General features: G+C 40.4%; 1 protein-coding gene across 3 annotated transcripts in view; it reads left to right on the top strand.

Annotated features, from left to right (window-relative positions):
• Window positions 1–22132, top strand: part of TOP2B (DNA topoisomerase II beta) — a 61341-nt gene that overhangs the window by 613 nt on the left and 38596 nt on the right. Inside the window, exons 2-3 of one of the 3 annotated variants that reach the window (XM_057375703.1) lie at window positions 1519–1581; window positions 4784–5182. Coding sequence is in view for 1 of the 3 variants with exons in the window: in XM_057375705.1 (XP_057231688.1) it covers window positions 12570–12635 (66 nt within the window). In the remaining 2 variants the exon portion in view is untranslated. Of the gene's footprint in view, window positions 1–1518; window positions 1582–4707; window positions 5183–12455; window positions 12636–22132 lie in introns of those variants that run through there. The other 2 variants (XM_057375704.1, XM_057375705.1) reach the window with 2 other exon arrangements.

Raw genomic sequence — 22132 nt, 5'->3', positions numbered from 1 at the left:
ATGCCAAAACTGGTTTTGATTTGTGTTTTATTTTGTTGGGTTGTGTAGGTTGTAGTTTCTGCTTAAGTATGCTAACTGATTTCCATGATGTTGGCAATAACGGTTTCAAAGAAAATAGTTCTCCCCCCCCCCCCAAAAAAAAACCCAAAAAAACAAAACCTTAAACTAAAGATTCAAAAGAAAAAATAAAAAAAAAACCTCCACTAAGGATGTAGGAGCACAAACAGGAAGTGTTAGAGGCTGCAGTTTAATTTTAACACATGAGGATAGAAAATAGATAAGATCAGTCCTGATTAATGAATGTTAAGCTTGCATCATTTGGGGAGTGGTTTGGAAAAGCTAATTGTTTAATTTTTTCTTTTAAATCAAATATTTTTTGAAAGGAATTTTTATCTTCATGAGCCTTTGAAAAGGAAACAGCACCTTAGGAAGTTCTTGTTCAAGTGTCAGTACTTTGCATGATCTGCTCCTGACGAYATTATTAGTTATATCAATTCTTCCTCTACACTTCAAAGTCGGTCTTTGATAATGGTATTTTTAAAATATAAATCCACTTGATTTTTTAGTAAGAATGAAATSCCAGAGTTCATATTCAGTTCATATTCTTAACAGACATTGCAATTTTTCTTGACTAAGCATTGTAACTATATTCTGCAACTTTTTATAGTTTTGTTTCACATTTTAAGGTTTGCTAGTAATTCATATTTGTACACCAGCTTATTGATGAAAAAAAAAATAATGAATGACAGAAGGATCTGAAGAAATGGGTGTTYAAGCAGACACGACATATGAATAACTTTCTGAGGACACAGGGAGACTTATATGCATTTCTGACCTACAGAAACCAAATCTGTGATAGGAAATTGACTAAGAAACACTTGCCAGAATACATCTACCTTTTCTACTTTTGATTTCATTTACTTCACATACAGGACTGATTACCAATTCTGTGAGGAAATCCAACCTTTTGTAAATATTCAGTGAAAAATACGGAATCCATCTGTGAGCAGAGCATGGAGACAACTTTTGTGCTAGTGGAAGAGTGGATGATTTGGAARAGTGGATGAAGTGGAAGATTTTGGATGTGGAAAAAAATGAAGGGAAATAGTATAAATCATTTCTAAAGAAGATGAGATTTATTGATGTGTGATAACCAATTCAGTGGAAATCAGCTAGAACCTATTCTACTCCATTGATTGAATGTTAAATCCATAACTGGGGAATATTTTATTGAAAAAGTTGCATGGAAGGGACACTCCAGTCACATAGTGTTACTTGTGGATAGAGCAGGAGTAACCACGACCAGAACTGGTCAGTGGATTTTGTGTTAAACACACATTAGGATGAGAAAACCACCACTTACATTATGTATTCACATTACCTAGATTAGTGGTGAGATGGAGGTATTCTACAGTGAAGCATAAGCAGATGCTTTGTCCATATTTTAGAAGATTCCTTTGTTTAATGTGTGATATCAGTTTTCTCCTGGGATTTCAAATGTACCTTTTTCTAAACTAGTGGTTTCATCCTTTGAAGCYGTGACTGCAATGGCGATCAAGGCAACTTCCCAGTGACTCACAGGTAAGATCTGTGGCCTTCTGCACCATCACTGGATTCTGTCGTTTTCTTGCTTCTCTGGTGTATCACAGGCTGGTACCCYAACCCCATACAGCTTCCATGTATTCCCTAGCTTAGGCTAGCTGCTGTTCCTTCTCTGGTGGGCAGTGGGAGAAACAAGCTGTGAAGATGATAGTAGCAAGGYTGGCTGAGGGAGTTCCTGGAATGTGGTCCACTGAATCTACCAGTCTTCATTGTGGAGAGATTTTGTTCACCTCTTTTACCCTTTTAGTTCCTACCTGCTTTTTGTGTCATGTGTTGTTTCACTGTGTTGTGTGTCCCCCCACTCCCCATGGCATATTCATGGGACAACTGAATCCTCAGCCCCTACCATTCCAGTAGTGTCCCTCACTGGTATCCTCCTGTGTTCCTAGTATTGTTCCTGTTCCCAGCAAGTCTGTTGGCCACCAGCTGCAGGCCTGGAAACATCAGCCTTTCCTCACATCATTTTGAGACCCACTRTCATCCAGGAGCCTGAGAGGTGACRGAGGTGGTGTAGGGCCCACAAAGCAGGGAAACGTGAAGCAGCAGCAATTTTAAGGGAAGAGTTTTAGGACCAACATTAGAAGCTAGTGTTTTTTCTATGTATGCATGTTTCTCAAGAGAGCAATGAGGCTCCTGGCCAAATTAAAAAAGCAGATTTTACTTCTTTGGAAAATTTTTCTCCACATCTCATAGAAACATTACAGAAGGATAAGTGAAGAAATTGCTGTGGAAATTCAAAGAACTGAATGACTATACATTGAGTTCAAGAACTCATTCAAAGAACTGAATGACTATCCATTAAGTTCAAGAACTCATTCAAAGAACTGAATGACTATACATTGAGTTTGCATGCTATGCTACAGATATCTGTTGTAAGGCTTTGAATGCTGTTATATTTTCAATTTAACTCCAGAGAGTAACCAAAACAAGTGCTGAATTGAGAAAAACATTTTAACTTTATGTCTTTTTGAAAGATTAACTATTACTTTTTATAAATATGCCAAGACCTGTAGGAGTAGACATGCAAAGCATGGCATTCACMTCATTAATATGGTAATTAATTTAGACAGAATTGAAAAAGAAGTTTCACCTATTGTATTTGCATGTTCCTGCTAGTCTGTTACAGAACCTGTTAAGCCACCGTGCCCGTGGCATAATTAACAGCCCTGGAGGGAGCACCAACCTTACGGATCGTGGGATGTCCCCACCATGTACAGCATGGGAGTAGCATAGGTCAAGGGTGGGATGACAGGCACCACAGTCCTGTTTGTGAAACACAGATAAGTGATGATAAATTAGCAGGGCAGATTGAGGCATTAAACAGGAGCTGGAGGGAGGCGTGGGAGTGCTGTGTTCCGCATGTACGCTCCATTGGGAGTGTGTCTGTTGTAGTGGGCAGCTCGGGAATGCTGTGTGCTGTGCCTGGCTAAGGAGATGTTTGGCTTTGTGGCTAAAAGCAGTCATGCTGGTTTGATGAAGCAACTCAGAGCTGAAGCATGTGCCTTGGGTTATGTTTGAGTGCTGCAGCTTGTGCTGTGTTCCCATGGGTTGGTTAATGTGCCTGCCTATTGGCCTGTAACTGTAATCTGTCTTTATGGTAACCAGAACTGGTGTGGTTCCTGCTTTGTTGTACTTTAACTAAACTATCTCAAAGAAAGCATTGTTTGCTCTGAATTCTCTTCAATTCTGCACAGCAACTCAAATTAGTACCTATAATTATTTGGGAGAATAGATTATTTTATTAGAAAGCTGAGGAAAGTTTTATGATTTGGGAATTAAATGTTACAGAGAGCTGTACATATGTAATTGATCTCTTAAACTTTAGCTATTCTGTTACTTCATGTAATTTCATTGTGTTTGCAGCCTTTATGCCAGTGTGCTCTTTCATCATCATTACTCATGCCCCAGAGAACTAAGCCCAACGTATTTTGGGAGAAGTGATAGAAAATAATGAGCAATTTGAAAAAAAAAAAAAAAAAACAAGTTAGCAAACCAGTGGAATTCTCATGCATGAGAACTAACAATTGACTTTTCAATAAATTTAGTGTAAGATGTAAAAAAGGAGCTTCCATGCGTCCTACTGTGAGTCACAAGAGAAATGARCTCAGCAGAAAAATGTCATGTTTCAGTAGCGTGTCCAACATGTCTCAAAGGGTACAGGAACATAAAAGAATCCCTAATAATATCTCTGTCTTGTCTCAAAGAACTAACGTTAGCACTGGTTCCAAAGTAAATGGAATTCTGACATGGTTAGTGTCAAATAGTTTCAAAACTGCWAGAAAAYATACTGATGCATAAACTGCATTTTCTAATTTAAAACACATCAGAGGAAGGAAAAGGTTGAATGGGGCAGAAACTAATACTGTGTTGCAATGTCTGGATAATGTGTATCMCCTTTTCATTAAACCTGGCAAATTCATTGCACTCATTACCTGGAAATAGAAGAATGTGAGCAGCTGTAAAAGCCAAGGTAAAAAGAACCACACTACTTTCAGATAACTTTCAAGAACTTCAGAGCYGCCTGCTCTTCAAAGGCTTTTAGCTATAAAAGCTTCCAGCAGAAGAGCATATGTGGAATAACAAAGCTSAGTAAAAACCAACTAAATGAAAAGGAAGGTGAGTTGTTATTACAGTTCCATAGCATGATGGTAAAAACTTTGGCATGAGCTTACTATGAAGCACAGTACAGGGAATTTATTCTCTCTAGCTGTCATGTAGGAATAAGGGTATCACTAAGTTGTTCCTTGCAAAGTTAGTTCTAAAAGAATGAGGAGTGTGATTATAGTATAACAGTTAACAGATTTGTTGCAAAAATAGATATGCTGCCTTTTTTCACACTTAGGTCTGTCAGTAAAATAAAATATACAGTATCTTTGCTTCATAGTTTGAAAGAAATGAAGGAGTATTGTAAAAGAACTGCATTGATTAAAAACATTTTTCTTTACTGCTCAGAAGTTAAACCCACAGTAGATTTCAAAAAGAAATGTACAAAATAATGAGGACTACAGCCTCCAGATTGTTTAGGTTAAAAAACTCCCACAAGTATATGTATATCAAAGCAAGATACTTTTAACACATCCTGTAGATTAAAAGCATTTTTTTAGAACATTCAARTGAATTCACAAATTACTAAAGCACATATATTCAAAGTCATTCAAAAGACTGTTTTTCTTCCTCACAGGTGACAGCCACGAATCCTAAATAAAAAAATTCTGTGATCAGGATGCAGATTTCTGAGGTGCTTGGAAACGGAAAGATGCTTTTGGAAAGCATGCTGGACTGAAGACAAAGATTCCCAGATTCTAATACAAATGTGCCATAGCAAAGTGCAGGCTAAATGATGCCTAAGCAGCCAAACTCATTGTCCTGGCCAGTATTGAAAGCTGTTCTATTGTGACTTCTGCTATTTCTACCAGCAGTGGCTACAGTCACAGTGAGCAATAGGCATATAAGAACCACTGGTTTGGATGATTTTACTTCAGCTGAAGACTGAGAWAATGTGTTCCTACTTTTCTCTAAGAAAAACAGGAGTGCACTAAGGAACATGAGGAATCTGCAGAGGTGATTGGACCAATGCAAGGTACGTARTGGAAAGAGAATATAAGCACTGTTAGCTGGGTAAAAATAGGAGACCATAACCTAAACATAAAATCATGTGTAATATGTTACATTTGGTTCTTTATTTATCCACTCTCCTAATAAATACAGCAAGACTAAAATGCTAAGTAGAAACAACACTACTGAAACAAAGAATGGAGAATAGCTGCATGATATCTGGGAGAGAAACATTCRCGACCCAGAAATACCAATGTGTTAAAGTATCTAAAGGTATAATGAAAGATCTTTGATGGATTTCTTATCATCTTTCTTAATAACAGTACCTAATGAAGCAGTTAGCAGTGACCATTTTAAAATACTGCTTGTCCAATCATCCAAGCTGTTGAATTACATAACTCCTATTGAAATAAATAGGAAATGCTGCTGCTGAGCTCTGTTACAAATGAGGCCACCTGAGAGATTGTTGAATAGCTGATCTATAACAAGTAATTTCTAGAGAGTTATAAAGTTAGATAATGCTTATGGTTAAGTGGGTGGCTTAATCTTGTGTACATTTTACCTTTTTTTAAATTTTAGTTCAAGCATACATTTTRTTTTTGTAATTACTTTCTCAAAGGCTTCTGAAAAATTAATTCTCAAAAGCCTAAGAATAGTCTGCTGATRTAGGTAATCTAAAACAATGCATTTGAGGAAGGAGAATTATTAGTGAACAGATTACTGGAAAGACTAACAACTTAATTCAGCTTGAAAAGAATATTTGCGAAGTATTGTTGTATAAATGTCCTTTTCTAAATCACTTTGTGATTGCCAGAAGAACATGGTGAACAAATTCCCTGTGCTGTGGGCTATAAAACTAATAGAAATGTTAGGCCATCTAGTACCAAATCAAAAACATTGTGGTCTAGTAATTCAAAGCACTAAGCCAGTATGAACTCAAGCTGCCAGTACAAATTTGCTCAAAGGGTTTGTTCATTAATTAGTTGGATAGGTAACTGAAAACCCTCTGGCTGTCTATGGTTCTGCTATTTGTGCCTGACTGGACCCTTCATAGTTACCCCAGACTTTTCTTTTTGGTCGTTCCTTCTTTTTGTTTCCCCCACTTTCTGTGCTCAGGTRTTTTGTTAACTGATGTCCTTGTATGCCCTGTTTCAGATGGATGTTCATAAGTCATTCACCCAACTCCTTTTTTGTTTGCTCTTTGCCTCAGTTATTCATTTATCCCAGTATTCCAAAACTTGTGGCCTCCTTCTCTTTTTGCCTTTGACCTCAGCGTGAACTATGTGGGTGCCTTGGCCACACTTTAATGATGTGCTCTGCCTTAGTGGAGATTGAGCCATCTGCCTCCCTTGGATCTTTCCTGAAACTTTTCTCTTCTTGGGCTACCACAAAAACCACACAACTCCCTTCTGAGGAAGGGAATACAAATGCACATCCTGATTTAGGCATCACTGATTTCAGTCAAGACTGGCAYAGTGAAGCTGTGCAGAAAAACTTGCTCTTTCCATTTCCTCCTTAAAACTACTAATCATAAATCAAAACATAATGTGTCAGAGATGGTTGAATTTTAGCTCAAGAGAGCAAAGTWCCATCCCTTTAGATATTTCCCAGAATAGTGGGCTTTTCTGCTGTCTGGATCAGTCATTGTTTTTCCCTACAGATTCAACATATCCATATATGCCTTTGTATAGAAACAACTCCTTCATTTTGCTGTTATGACCTTCTGCTATTAGGAAGCAGTCTTGATACTCACWTGGAATCTTATAATGGATTTCTCTCTGGAAGACTGCAGAAATACACTGTTAATGGGGACTTTCAGTGATCAWGGAGAGTCTTACTAGGTGTRAATGTATTGCCACACACATTTTCTTGGCCCAAYAGTCTTGGGTGGACTACTAGGAACAAAACTGCATGTTTTAGTCAGAAATAAATTCCACTTTGGAAAGACAGAACTTCTTTTTAGAGAGCCTGGGATAGAGGGGCAGTAAGAAAATKATATGTGGCTAACATCAGAAAAGCTGCTCAAGGAAAGCCTAGCATGCTTTGCAGTATTCATCATCCTGARCTGAAGGGAGTGCCTTTCTGAATGTTGTGGTGTGCCCATACCTTGCTGGCTGTTTGCATTCTCCCCACTGATTAACAATGCCATAATGCAGTTTSTGATTTCCAGCCTCCAAATCACAGCAATCTGCCTCTCAACTCAGTATAACTGCTGAGATGACCACTGCTATCTCATGTATGTTCAGCACAGACCTCAAATAGAAGGTAGTGTTTTGAGGTGATGATGATCCATTCTGTGTGTTTTTTCCAATGTCTTTTTCTCTCCAGGCATTTGCAGCTTTTCTGACTGCCATCAACTTTTCTAAAAGACTCAGATGTTAATAGCATGGATAGTAATTTTATTGACRTTGAGAATTCCTCCCAGGACAGCCAGCTCAGCCTCCCCTGATTCACCTTTGCATGCAACTTCTCTTGCTGTATGTGGTCACTGCACAAGGGAGCTTTCTCCGAGAATTTCAGTATAAATTTTTAAAATTTCTATCACCAGCCCCTGCCTTAGCAACAACTCTCTTYATGCTGCTCAGTGAAAGCATGTCAYGGTTTAAGGCTGAGCTGACAATGAGGAGACTGGATAGTCCTGGATACTAAAGCACTTCTAGTCACAGATAAATATTAGAAGTTTACAGTGACACAACTTCCCTGTTGTGTGTGAGAGATTGTGCAATTCGGGATGGAGGCCAAGCCAGTCAGTGTGATGGTCTCTAACATCCCCTGCCTTTCCTGCCGCAGGGAAAAGATGCACTCCAGCAGGAAGTCAGGTGGGGTCAGTGCAGCAGTCCCAGCCATGCAAAGGACACTCCAATCACGGAACCCAGGGGTCCCATAGCTAACCCTGGGGACTCTGCTAGACCTCTTCCCCAGCAACAACCTGGCAGCAGCATTCACAGCCTGCCCCACTTGAGTTTTCCATACCTCTGGTAAGAGCATAGCACTTAACAGGTTAGTCACCAGGAGAGGAATTGGAGGGTAAACAGGGTTTAAGCCATCCAAGCCCTCTGTCAAACTGTCACGAAGTGGTGCATTGTTCCTGGAGGATTAAGATAAAAATTACCTGTTTTTTCCAAAAGACTGGTTGTGGAACAGTCTGGCCCTGGGAAAAGCTACTGAAAAACTTGCCATGGCTACATCAGGCATATAAATGCTGGGCACAGTTCAGCTGAGAGTGTCAGGCTTTGGCAGTGCACACCCTCAAAAAACCACTACTGTGGCCTCTTGCTAATTCAACAAAGGTGTTTGAAATACAATTGTGTAAGTATACATGACTTGGCTAAACTCATATCATTAGGTGATACAGCCATGGGTGTAGACTTTCCTTAAATACTTTGGAATCATGGCTTGAATGAAGCTCGCTCACAATAAATGCAGTGCAAGTATGTTGGTCACTCTCATATTATACTGCCACAATCCTGCTCAATAATTTGATCTATTATTTCAAAATTATGTTAATGAATTATAATGAAATTTTGAAATGCAGTAGAATATGGAAATTATTGYGAGTGTAAATATTTAGTATTAAAATATGCAATGTTTGTTTATACCTTATTACAACTACATACAGYGTGGAATGTATAATGTAATGGGCATCAACTTAGCTTCATAAATATTTTAGAACAAAATTAGGCTTTTTTTCTGTGTAGTTTGCAGAAAAATGAGAGCTGTGATCGGTCATTTAAGTAAGTGGTTGTATCTGTGTATCTTCGCTGAGTAGGTAAGTGTACATAGCTTCACAAATAGTCATGTTTTAGGTCCTTTAAATCTGAGTCCATAAAAGCCACGGAAAAAAAAAAAAGATTTTATTAGGTAGCAAGCAAACTAGAATCAGCAAATAACTTAGAATAGATRGGAAGTTTGTACATACCAAGTATAGAAATAATTAAAGATCCTACATTCAGCTGTCTTATTGCTAAAATGATTGAACACAAAGTAGTATTACAATAAATAYTTTGCTTACTAAAAGCAGTAGTGAAACTGGTTTAAGTAGATTATTGTTTTGAAAGTCAGTAGGGTACTTCTATTTATGTTATGGTCTACAACAATAAGGACAAGTAAATCTCCAATGAATTGAAATAGGACTTTGTGTATACTATCTCAAGGGGATTATTAATTTAAAATGTCACACAATAAGTGTGAGGTATTTGACATAAACTGGTAGTGTATGATTTGGGCAGGTTGCATCCAGTAAAGTCATTCCACTCCTATCAAAATATTATGGTGCTTAAAATTGACTCATGCTCAGATCTTCTTCTATGTTTGTTTAAACAGAGATCACTTAAAGTGTGATGAGCAATCTCATTTCACTGCTTCACCTCTGCAGTCCACAGAAGCAGCTGCTTGTAGTCTTGTGAGAACTTTGTCCCATAATCCTACATTGGCTAGGAATGCAACCACTCAGCATATACACATAAGTATTAGGGATGAAACCAACATCAACACTAAGCCAGCAATATACTGTGCAGCTAGCGCAGTATAGGATGAGAAAGAAACAAAAAACAACTTGGACAAAGTAATTTCGAAGACTAAAGAAAATGCTTGGGGGAACATCAGCATTTTGTCGTAAATCTGCTCCGGCGTGACACAGACTGAACATGTCTGACCTTGCATGTTCAAAGTTTGGTAACTGCCAAGAAGAAACTCCCTCTGTTTCTCTCTAATATATGTGGAATTGGCTGCCTTCAAGTTAGATTGCTATCTTCTACTTGGCTCATGTTGCAAAAGGCACTCTTCCCACACTAAGAACAGCGTATTTACTAAATAGCTGGAGCTAATGAGAACATACTACACTAATGTTTGTGACTTGCTCTGTGTCTGCTGAATACAGTAATGGTCCTCCACCAATGCAAAAAGCTTTAARCAGATGCACTCCTTTTTTCTCTGATCCTCACAATATTCATTGCAGTAGTTCACTGTACATGTTTCATTTTAACAAGTCCTGTTATAAATTTGAGAGTTTGGAAAAAAAAAGAAAAAAAATCAACATAGTTGCAATCAGCAAGCCCAAAATTCTAAAGCACTAGGCAGAACACTGCAAGTGTTACCTTCTTCTAGTTCTGCCAGAAGCACTCTTGGTCTTGCCCAAAGTAGAAGAAAACACAATCTACACCTCACAGGTACATGCAGCTGCAATGAAACTGGGCTGGAACAGATAACTTACAGTCCCTTCTAGGCAAATGTTATTATTTTCCATAATCCCTGTGCAGCACTTAGATATTAGTTTAATAGGTTCCTTAGAAACTGGCAGAGTAAAATTATGCTAAATAAGCAATATTTACTAGAAATTCTCCTGATCCTTCCCTGGAGGCATAATTGAACATTACAACCGACTCCTCAAAAGTGGCTGCTCCATTTCCAATCTCTTTACTCCTTAGGAAAAGCATTTTGCAAAGGGAAAAAATCTTTAAATTATTGCTCTTCCTTTGAAACGATTCTCTTCGGATACCAATTTGTCTACTAGCTCAGATGCTGTGCTCCTACTAATCCCTCCTTCTGAGACTTTACATTTGTAATCATTCAAGGAGTGGAACACGCTCGACTAGGTAGGTTCTTTGCATTTCACACAGCAGAATGAAAATTACTAATTTCTGCTGCATGTGGTGAAGAATTTTTCTAAGCTATTAAATATGATTATAATATTTACAGCCATATATATAAATATACACACACACAGAGTTCTGTACATATTTTTTGTGCYTCTAGCTAAAATGACATGAATTTTGGGAATTGTACACACACTATTTAGGCCTAGGAAGTAGATGCTAAGTTACACCACAAACTTTTTTTTTCAAAAGGGCAAATMTTTCAGAGCGGGGTTGTGTACTGTGTACGGAATAGGGTGCTGCGCTTTGTGACCTTATGTGAGGACTTCACACGGTGATGCTCAAGTGCAGGATAAAGATCCGTGAGCTGTCCGAGTTCAAGAACTCCTCGGGCCGATCCCCAGGGTCCAGAAGAGGGCAGTGGATTATAAACACCCTCCTGCCTAGAGCAGCGAGACTCCCATTCTGCGGGTACCGCAGCGGTGGCGATGGCAGGGATCAGTAATGGGGCTGGCGGAAAGGGGACAGCTGCCCGCTGTACCCCCAGACACCTGTCCCACCTACCGCATCACCTCATCTCCGCCCGCACATCGCGGCATCATCCACCTGGAAGACCAGGAAAAAGGGACAGCCGATAGCCTGTCCCAAAACCAATTTCCCTGTGTGCTCACGGGGAAGGGGGGCCTCTCCTCCCCGCCGTGGTAGAGCGGGAAGGTGGGCTCAGGGAGCCCGCATGTGTGACCCGGTAGGTGGGCGCTGCTTCGCCCCTATATCCCGATCCCTATCCCGATCTCTATCCCGATCCCCATCCCTATCCTGATCTCTATCCCATCTCTATCCCTATCCCGATCCCACCGCTCCGCCTCCCCTCGCGCCGCCCCTCTCGCGCGGCAGCGCCCCCGTGCGGGCCGTTCCCGCTTTGTTGCCACCCACAGTGACGTCACACGCGGCCTCYCCTTCTGGCTTCTCCGATTGGCCGGCATCCCGCGCATCCTTCCCGCCTCCCGCGCGCGATTGGCGGGCCGGGCGGTGATTGGCGGGCACCTGGCGCGGGGGGAGAAGAGGCCCGGGCCGGCTGCGTGGGGAGAAGCGGCCGCGGCGCGGACGCCGAGCGGGGCCRGCGCGGTTATTTATTGTCTGTGCGCGGCGTCCCGGCGGCTGCAGCGGTTCGGGGGCTGCGCGGGGAGAGGAGGGGGACGAGGCGACGGCGGGGGAGCGGCACCGGGCACCGGGACGCAGGGTGGAAAGAGGAGGGGAAGAAGGAGGGGGGCGGGCCAGCTCCGGGTGTGCGTGTGTGCGGGGGGCGCGGGGCGGGGGGAGAACTGCGCGGGAACGCGCGCGCGCGCGGGGCGGGAAGGGAGGGAGGGAGTGAGCGAGGGAGGGAGGGGACGAGGGAGGAGGGAGGGAAGGGGAGATTTTTTTTTTTATTATTAATCTGTTTTCCGGGCCTTTGTGGCTGCGGGGGGGACGGCCCGGGAGTGAGGAGGAGGGCGGGAGGCAGCAGCGCTACGGCGGCGATAGCGGTGGCTGYTGTTGTCGGCGCTGCCGCTGCGAGGCGAAGGGACCGGCCCGTCGTCCCTTTAAACTAAGGAGAGCCGCAGGCCCGGCCGGGCCCGCCCGCCCTCTCGTTGCCTCTCCCCCGGCGGAAGGGGCGCTTTGTGCGGGCCCCTCGGCCGCCCTTCCTCGGTGCCGGGGCGCCGGTGAGGGCGGGAGAGGCGCGAAGGGCGGGCGCGGAGCGGCCCCARGCGCGGTGTCGGTGCCGGCCCTCACGGCCGCCTCTCAGCGCCCTCGCCTCGGCTGAGGAGAGACGGACAGAAAATGGCAAAGTCTGGAGGAGGAGGAGGTGGTGGAGGCGGCGGCGGCAGCGGGGGACTGACTTGGGTGGTAAGTTGTGGGGCTGCGTTTTGTTTGATGTTCGTGGGTTTTGCTGCTCGTGTTTTATTATTTCTGTTTGCGTCCCYTGCGTGTGTAGAAAGAGCGCGGGGTGGCTTTGAAAGGAGGGAARAAGCTGAGGGCTGGCCTGGAATGGGAAGCGATGTAGAGCCGCCACTCGGTGGAGGGCTCCGGGGTAGGAGGAGAAAGCCAGGACTGGGAATTGGTGTTGCAGGAGGGGAGCTTTCATCCCTGGTGGGCTCCTCGGGGTCGCTGGGAAGAGGTCAGGATGTGAGCAAACAGGTGGGAAGGAGCCTCCCGCCCTGGGGGAGCGGGTGTGTGGGTCATCAGGGCTGTCTTGAAGTCGCTGTCCTCCAAAGCGAGATGTGTCTGTCTGTCGTCCCGCCGGTGTGACAGGTATTGCCTCTTGTTCCTAGAGCAAAGCCTTTGCGGGCAAGCAGCGGACCTCTGTGTTGGTCCCATCTTCTTTTCCAGCTGTGTGAAGGGACAGTACCTGAAGTTCCCAAGTTTYGGAGACAGGGAGTAGGAGCTCTGTGCTTGCCATTCCATCTTGGCATACAACTTCTTCATCTTCTCCAAAGTTGTAACTCTGTAACAGACCCAAGAAGGAGGTGTTTTACTGCCTTTCGTGGATTGGTCGGAAGTATTGAGTTTAGAGAGGGTGCTGGTGATAACTGACKAGAATTGGTGAACCCTTTTGAGTCTCCTTATAGTCCTTTGAGACTATGAGCCCTGGCTTCCAGTGCAGAGGTGCTCTCCTCGTCTGTAGTAACAGTGGATGCTCTCAGGTTTTGGTGAGACCTGAGAGGAAGGAGGAGCAAGGGTGACCTGAAGGGGTCTGGTTTAGCCAATCAGTAGCTCCCCTGCCTTTCTCTTGCTCAGCATAAAGTGGTAACTTCTTTAATGTTTAAGCAGTAGACACTATTATCTTGATTGATAGGTGGTGAGGTATCTTTAATCAGATATATGTGCTTCACAGAGGTAGGAACTTKCAACAAGTCTTGTAAAAGAGAGCTACAGCAAACTTGTTTTCCAGCGTCTTGGAACTGGTGAAAAAGAAGTATTATTGGAGTGAACAAATTCTGTRTATTCTGATGGTGGACTACTTCCATGGCTCTAATTGCTGTGCTTCATGTTGGTAATTCTCTTTTTAATTTCAAGAACGTGGCAGCACAAAAAAGTGTGCAAGTTTCTGGGTGTGCCCCTTGAAATTAGGTAGGTTAGACATGGGAACAGCCCTAAGTTGAGAAGCTAAAATTATTCTTCTTTCTTTCTGCAATACTTTGCAATCTTTATCAACTGTGGTCTTTGGATGGCTGTTCGGAATTAAGCTTTTTACCATCTAGGTTCAACCAAGTAATCGAAAGTTTTACAGCTCGTACAGAAAACTGCAGAATGAAGTGTGAAAATTACTGAATAGGCATTTTTAATGAAACATGTTCTTAAATGTAATGGGGTTGAAATTATGGTGAGTCAACAGTTTCCTACAACTGGAAATGATCAAACTTTTCATTCTCTAAAAGCAGTAAAAGTTAAAAGTSTTTTTGTCAGCTCAGAGTASTTGTAGGAAAATAATCAGATTTTAGTTAAAACTGTGTTCATTTATTTTTTCTGAAAACAGTGGGACATTCTTTCTTTCTCTCATGTGCATTTTAAATGGTGAAGGTAGGATTTCTGAGCCAGCTCCTAAAACCAGACCTGTTCCATGTCAGTTGTAGAACACTGGCATACAAAAGAACAATATTGTTGTAGTACTGAATTGGATTGGATTCTGCCAGTGTGCCAGGCGGAAAAAAAAGGTTGATGTAGGTGGTGGTCCATTTGTAGACAGTCATATGCTGTCATTGAGGGACAGAGGTACAACCGTAGGGACAGAATAGTTTCAGCTGTCTGGTTTTTATCTGCTTGCTGTGTATCTGCTGGGTATGGAACCACTTGCAGTTTGGTTGCAGGTCGTTTTGAAACMACCTTGATTTCTTTAGAATTCATGTGAGTATGTTGAAACCACTCGGATGCTTCTCTGTCTGAGTAATGTATTCTCTGTAGTCTGTGGTTTCTTAATAAGACCAAGAGTTAAACAATTGAATGGTAACAGAAGAAAGTCTGGCCCTAAAGATGAGGAAACATTTAAAACTTGGTGGGATGTTAATTTATGTTTCAAATTGTCAGATCCTRCGTACATAACCTAGTTGCTCACATTTTAGAAGAGAGATGTGTGTGCAACATCAGCTTTGGGTGTGATTCAAATGACATGCTTGTAGGTAGGAAAGAATTACATGCCATTGTGGAAAAGGAAAGGTACTTCCTACGATAGAGAATTTACTCTAGAGTGAATTTCATAATGAGACATCATACAAACATCAGGTGATACCTACTTTCACTTTTAAAAGCAAGAGGAATTAAATGTTTATGGAAGCAAACAGGAAGTCATCTGTGTTTTTAGCTGTAAGAGGACTTGAAGAAATGTAACTTAGCTGGTAAGCGGGAGCAATTGCTGATCTTGGGGACACATGAGAGTATAAAAATTGAAAATGTTTACTGGGAAAATGATTTAGCATTAAGTGAAGCGAAACTGAAATAACCTCTGATTTATAAATTTTGGGTTTTTAGTAGCTCTTTTTTCTTGGTATCATTGGTGATTTTTTTGTGATCAACTTGCAGCTCTCTGCTRTCATAGTTGGTAGAAGGCAGAGTTTTGACCAACAGTACCATAAATTATTTTTGGTGGGTGATCTACAAGTGTCACTCACAAAAGTGTTAAGTTGTATTAAGAGTTACAAAARTATGGATTTGTAACTAGAAGAGTTTTCATTGGTGAAACGCAATGGCGTTTTCTAATGCTAGAAAAACRTATTTTGAAGAAACAGTTCTTCAGCCTCTGTGTGTATTCAGGAATGACAGAAAATGAATTGTAATGGTACAGTAATAGCTCCTAATACTTTTTTATAAATATGCCTTTTATGGTGAAGGTGAAGTCATTGCAAGTARCACTTTGAAATGCATTGGTTCTGATACCATTTCTGATTACAGTGGYAATGCCCACCAAACTGTGGAAGAGTTTCAAACAAGCAACGCATTCAATCGCTTACTTCTGTCTGTGTTTTCAAGACTTTCTCCTTGACCCTAAGWGCTACATGAGCCTGATAAATGGAAAGTGAGACTCCTGATAACAATTTAGGACTTTGAAYACCACTTCCATTTTCCTGACCTTGGTGAAAGAGTTAGGTTTAGACTGTAGGAAATGCTGGCTTAAAGTGAATATGTGCTGAGTGTTATTGTGACTTTTATTTAAAAAATTAAAATTAATAGCTGCTCCTCGGATGGAGCAGAATGGAAATAATGCATATTATTAGCATATGGAAATATTGCATCTCTTTGGGTTATACTGGTTTGAATAGATACAGTAGCTGTGTATTGCTAAGTGAAAAGAAACAACCTTTCATGTAATCTAAATTCAGATATTAGCATCTTTCAGAAGTTTCAAAGTTTACCTTAAAAATAAATTTTAACTTAATATTGTAATTTTTAAAAAATGTGAAGAATGTATGTAACTGATGAGATAGTAGACTCAATAAAATTTTTAAAAAGCACCAACAAACARAACCCATCATAGTCTTGTTAATGGGACCTTGTATGTCTTTTAAAATTTCATTTGAAATCAAATACTCTTAAGTGTAATAAAGGAATGGCTTTCAGTTTGATTTGGTCTTTATTAATATGTTCTGAGAGGATTAAAACAAGTCTTCCTCTTGAATAATATTCAATGACTTATAATGATGCACCATAATTCACTTGTTGTGGCTTCTGCACTGGCTGGTTTCTGACTCTAAGAGTAAAYCTTTTGCATCTGAAATCTGAACTGCATCTCTCCTGCCCCAGGGATCTCCCCACCACTGCTGTAYACCAAGCTTTGACCGTTTCCCTGATTTGGGAACAGGGACTCTTGGACGGGAGCACCACAGGAGCTCCCTCTTGCCAGGATAGTGCTTGGAGAGTGTCAGGGTATGACAGTGTGCCCAGGAGTTGCCGTGTGTTGCTGCTCTATCATGAGTTTATTTCTGTGAGCTATCAGGGTTCTGCCTGCCTGAAATATAAACAGTTGGGAGATATGGTCAGTAATATGACCAAATCCTAATCAAGTCTTCTGGTTTTAGAAATAAACATACTGTCCTAGAGGTAAACCAACGGCAAATAGTCCTTTATCATTTTATTACCATTTATTACTAGGTTATCCAGTTCAAAGAAGGAGTAGGTGGTTGACATTCCTACTCCTGAGTCTTTTAGACCTCTACAGTTGCCTGTCCAGACCCATGTTAAAGCTCAGAATTAACTTTATGTACTTCCCGTTTCTTTATCTGGATCAGGCCTTCTGTTTCTGTGCTGGCTGRAGCTGGGCTGGGACGCAGTTGTCACACATGTAACAGTTGTTGCATATGCTGGTAGTTTGTCTTATCTTTCCTCTGCTGCACTGTGGTGTTTGTGGAGCAGGAGGGGGTGGGGGGGAAAGTCTTGTGTTGTTGCCAAGCYTTGTTTCAGCGCTCTTCTCTTGCTTTATATGAATATCTGTCTTTTGCTATTATGGTGACCAGAGAGCAGGGAGGTTTTTTGTCCYGTGTGTCCTCCCCCTCCCTCCCCTCCTTTTTTCACAGTCATGCAACAAAAGGAGGGTCAGACCTGAAATACTTGCCCCAATATACTTATTACTATTTACTTTTATGAAATATAATGTGTTTTGTTGGCTTTGAGCTATATAGTTATATCCAACAGTTGAGGGAGAAGCATCATTCCCTCCTGCTCTTCTTGTATTTCTGATTGTGGTGCCCTTAAGGAAACAATGTAGTAAAGAGATGTCATGACTCTCCTGGATTTTCTAGCACCAGAGGGAAGTGTTTGTGGCTCAGTTGGGTGAGTCAGACACAATAGCTCTGAAGAGGGATTTCTCAGATGTTTTGGATTGCCTGCCAAAAAGAAAGTGGTTGCCTCTCTTACTCCCCTCCACACCACCATTCATTAAATACTTTTTGTTGTCCAGTCTTCCCCTTGTCAGAGTGCTGAATAATGCAGGATCAAAGAAGTGATAGAGGTGATRTGAAGTGGAGGCTTGGTGCTGGAACAGGATCAGGGCCACCTCTTTGACGGCAGCTGAGCCAGTGCTGCAGCTCAGTACGTGCATCTGCACCCTCGATTCTGAGATGGGAGCAAACCTCAGTCTGGCATAGGTGAAAGGGTCATGAATGCATAGGAGTGGGGAGCTAAATTGTAATCAAGTCTAGGAAAGAAGGTGTATCTCAGGGTCTGGGAGGAATTGATTTTAAAGGGTTTGTGSGTGATAACTTTTAATGTTTGGTGTGGAAAGGTGTTCATTTAAGGATRTGTCCTCTGGTCATGTTCTMGCTGTGTAGATTTGTAGGTTAAATGTGTACATTTAATTTCTAAGATGCTTCTGCTGTATTAAAGAGTAAGTAAGGAATTTCTTTATTTGGACAGATAAAGTATCCTTTCCAAATAAAAGAGCATATAAGTAGTCTAAGATAGACAGCTTAGGTCTGAAAAAAATACTGTTTAAATTTAGTATTTAATTTCCATTGACTTTGTTTTTCCTGAAGTAGGTTTTTACCTTGCATCTAAACAGTGTTGTGTGTCTATGTTCAAAGGCAATCTGCAAATGCTTCCTTATGTTTCAATTAATGAAAAACAACACATGTGATTCATAACTGATGGATGTGAGTGATTCCATTCCTGGGAGTGAATTTTATATATATATTATAGAWTATACAGAGAAAACTGATGAGTGAAAACTGTTTCAGAAAACTTCATTTTCTTCATTTGAAACAGTAAATTTCTTGCAAGCCACCCGCAGTGAAAATATTATTCTTTGAAAATTTTCAAAAGCAGAATGAGCAAAAAAATACGTAGTTCTAAATGTGTATAACTGTGTGAAGAAATCTGTTTTGAAAATTACATGCTTGGAAACATAGTGGTGTCTTCTCAAGTACTTGAATTGGAACCCAGGTGTTTTGGAAGAATGTGTTTTAAGGCTAATATTCCAGATTTAAAGTAAATACCAAATTAAGGCGTACTAAATTTTATTACATAACCTTGAAAATAAATACTAAAATCTGAAGTTCTAGCAACAAAAACAAGGTGTCAAGATCAAACATGCCAAATATTGTGTTGCAAATGTAGAGGAAAACTGTTTGTCATTAGTGAAGCGATAAACCAGCTCTTTGTAATTTTTATTCAAAAGCATTTCCTAGACRTTTTCTTCAGGTATTTCAGTAATGWCTACTCAAAAATTTAGTGTGAAAAGCAGTAAAAGATTCCTCCCCTCCTTGATAAGTGAGCGTCAGATCTGCTCTTTTTAAAATTTCAGTGTGATTGCAAATGCTTGTGCTCTTATGAACTAAGTCCTTTTAAGCTGTGTTTTGAAGTGTGTTGTTAGTTTATTCTGTGATATCAGCTCATCTAGTTTCGTTTAATAAAACTRTTTTAATGATATCCTGTCTATGTCTCAATGCAATTCCAATTTACATAGAAATACATTTTTTCACTGAAAGTAAAGTACTACTTCTATTTTTTTATTTTGTTAAMGTGATAAATAAGTGTATTTGTTACTATATCCACATCTAGCAATTTTAGTGTTTTTTTCAGCAAGAAAAAAGGATGCTAGCAAAGTTAGTGTAAAATCTGCTTGACATGTTTGAAAGGTTCAGGTCTAAACATCAAATCTATATTTTCCTTTAGACATAATTTTAAAAGCTACCTTCAAGGAAAAAAAAAAAAGAAGATGTAAAAGAGGATTAAAATACTTAATCTATTGTGGTTTTTTTTTTCCTGATTTGTGAAGTAGAATTGCAGCTGAGGTATTAAACAGTACTCCATTCAAAGACATCACATGTCTTGAAGAGGTACTGATTTCTTTTGCTCTTTTTTAGTGAATGAGTGAGCCTGGTTAGACTTGGGCTTCATGTTTCTTCCTTAAGAATTGGAAAGTTGTGAGAATAGCAAAGGTATGAGAAACTGGGCAAATATGTACCTTAATGAGGTRCCAAAACCTCACACCAGATTTCTCAATCTGTGAAGGAATCTTTAAGGAGAGAGCAAGAAATAATATTTTCTTATGACAAAATACAGGAGGTGTAAGATAACACTGAGACCATATTTTCCTATAAATCAAAAGAAGCTGAGATAAAGTAGAGGAAAAAATAAAAAAAAAAATAGCTCTTGCAAGCAGATAACTTGGTATGTAATTTTTCCCTAAGAGCAGTTAGGATTCTGGGGTCATCCCCTAAGCAGAGCATCTTTACTTATGAGAAAAGGATAGGGTCAGCTTCACTGGAATTATTTCCAGCTGTGTAATCCCTGGTAACTCTGGGTTATTTGGAGGTTTTAGGAAAAGTAGTGCAGTGATGTGTGAGCATTTCAGTCCTGTGTTTATTCCCTTGTAGTTGTGTGCCATAATATAAAGATACAAGAATGGCAAGGTGTCTGGGGAAGAATAACATCATCTCATCATCTCTGTCCAGCTGATATGGACAGAGTTCTACTACATGAAATCACTCAGGCTGTTCCTCCATGCATCAGCACAGAGCTTTTTTGTTGGCTGAGGTAGTGGTTTTGTCATAYTCTGTTTAGTGATCCCAACTTAGTGTTTTCCACCACTGTCCTATTAGAGCACTGCCATGAAAACTTTGAGTTGTCATGTCACAATCTTGGAGTGAAATGGAGGCAAGTTGCTTGGAGGAGAGCAGTTGTTCTATTTTGGGGTTAAGTAGACCCAGAAGAGGGTTGTTCTTAAAATCACAAATAGGACATTGTAAAAGAATGTGAGAAATTGGCTGTGGGTGGAGGAAGAAGTTCCATASCTGTTTGCTGATGGAGAGGGAGATGGTCCAGGTACTCGAGAGGAAACAAACCTRAAGCTGTATCATGTTAAGCTGCCCTTCCTGGTATTAGTTAAATCTTTCAGAATATGCCATGTAAACACCTCTTTGTTGGCTGAGTGATAAACATACATGTCAGGTAACAGAGAGATGATGAAAATGTGGAMCAATTTAAAAATTAATCTCAGAATGCATGTGAAGTTTATTTTATGAGCCTTTTATATGGTACCTTTTATGGAGAGGTGGATTCTTCTGCCTGCCAAGACATTACCCTTTAATTTGCAATTTAAGAATTGAGTTTTGATAATCTTCAAGACTGTCAGCACTTTTAATGAACAATCCTGACAGGCTTTTCGTAATGACTTCTGTAGAAATGTTTTCATGGGAGGTTGAGTGGCTGAGGAAGAGGGAAGTTTTGGAAAAGTGTTAAGACTTTATTGACTCATTGATACCTCTGTTTTCCTCCTTCTGAATTGCTGTAAATGTCTGGAACATCAGMCCTCTGTTCCTTTCTCATGGAGTTTACTGCAGAATTGAGACTAGAAAATGTAGTGTATTTATGAGGCTTGTAAACATTTCAAGACTTGTAAAGTCTCCAGAGGAGGAGTAGATGTTGCATAGTAGGAGCTGAGCAATTAAATTCAAGCTACTTATTTTAAGAAATACTGGATTCATATTTATTTTATATGGCAGAAAAAAATAGATTCTGAAACTGGAGAATAYACCAGAAAATGTAGCTGTGTTACCATAGGTGCTTCTAATTTAAAAAAAAAAGTAGATTTTCGTGTGGAGCAGACTGTGATATGAATGTATAGAGTTTGGGATATTTTTTTAAAAGGAAAAATGCTAATTAATAATTTTCATTTATGTGGTGCTTGTTTTAAATAAATGTTTTGCTGCCTCTTTTCTGTTGAAGGTTCCAGGGTGCATCTTCTAATATTTGCTACTGATCATATTGCATTCCTTTTTAGGGCACCATTTATRTTGAAAGTATGAAAAACTCAAGCATCCTAGTCAAGGTGTTGTAGTATTTCAGTGCAAGGTAGACAGGAAAATAATTGAAAGGTATGTTATTATAAATAGATCCTAATTAACAGATAGATGTTACATTCATGAGAATTTAAGAATCTGATTTTCTTGTKCAGCTAAAGATTGCTTTCCACTGAAGACTGCAATTGGATAAGTAATCTCTAAATGATATTTGGGCTCTCCTCTATTACTAATGGAATGTGACTGGTAGTCCTGATGCTGCCCAGAAAAGTCTGGGTTTGGGATGCTGTGTAGAATAAAATATTCATGTCTACCAGCTAACGTGGGCTCAAAAACTATCCTGTTATATTTGTTCTCTCCATGTGCWGTCTTGCAGCATGAGCATCTTGCCTTAGACCTGCCTGAAGTTTTTTCTACATTTATTTTCTAAAGTTTGTAAATAATGAAGATGGGTCAGCAGAGAAAAATCCCTTTGCAATACGATTTGGGTTCTGCTGGCCACAGAACTCAGAGCATCTGGAAGGAAATACCACAGTGCTGTTGGAGGGATGTGATACTTGACATACAGCCTGTGCTGGTTTCAAAGATTTTGTTTGTCAGAAACAGACATCTCTC

The sequence above is a fragment of the Malurus melanocephalus genome, unplaced genomic scaffold (assembly GCF_030028575.1).
Source record: "Malurus melanocephalus ecotype Western Australia unplaced genomic scaffold, MMel_1.1 scaffold_256, whole genome shotgun sequence".
Lineage (NCBI taxonomy): Eukaryota > Metazoa > Chordata > Aves > Passeriformes > Maluridae > Malurus > Malurus melanocephalus.
Note: the sequence above shows the minus strand (reverse complement) of the source record. Positions and strands in the feature narration are given on the sequence as shown.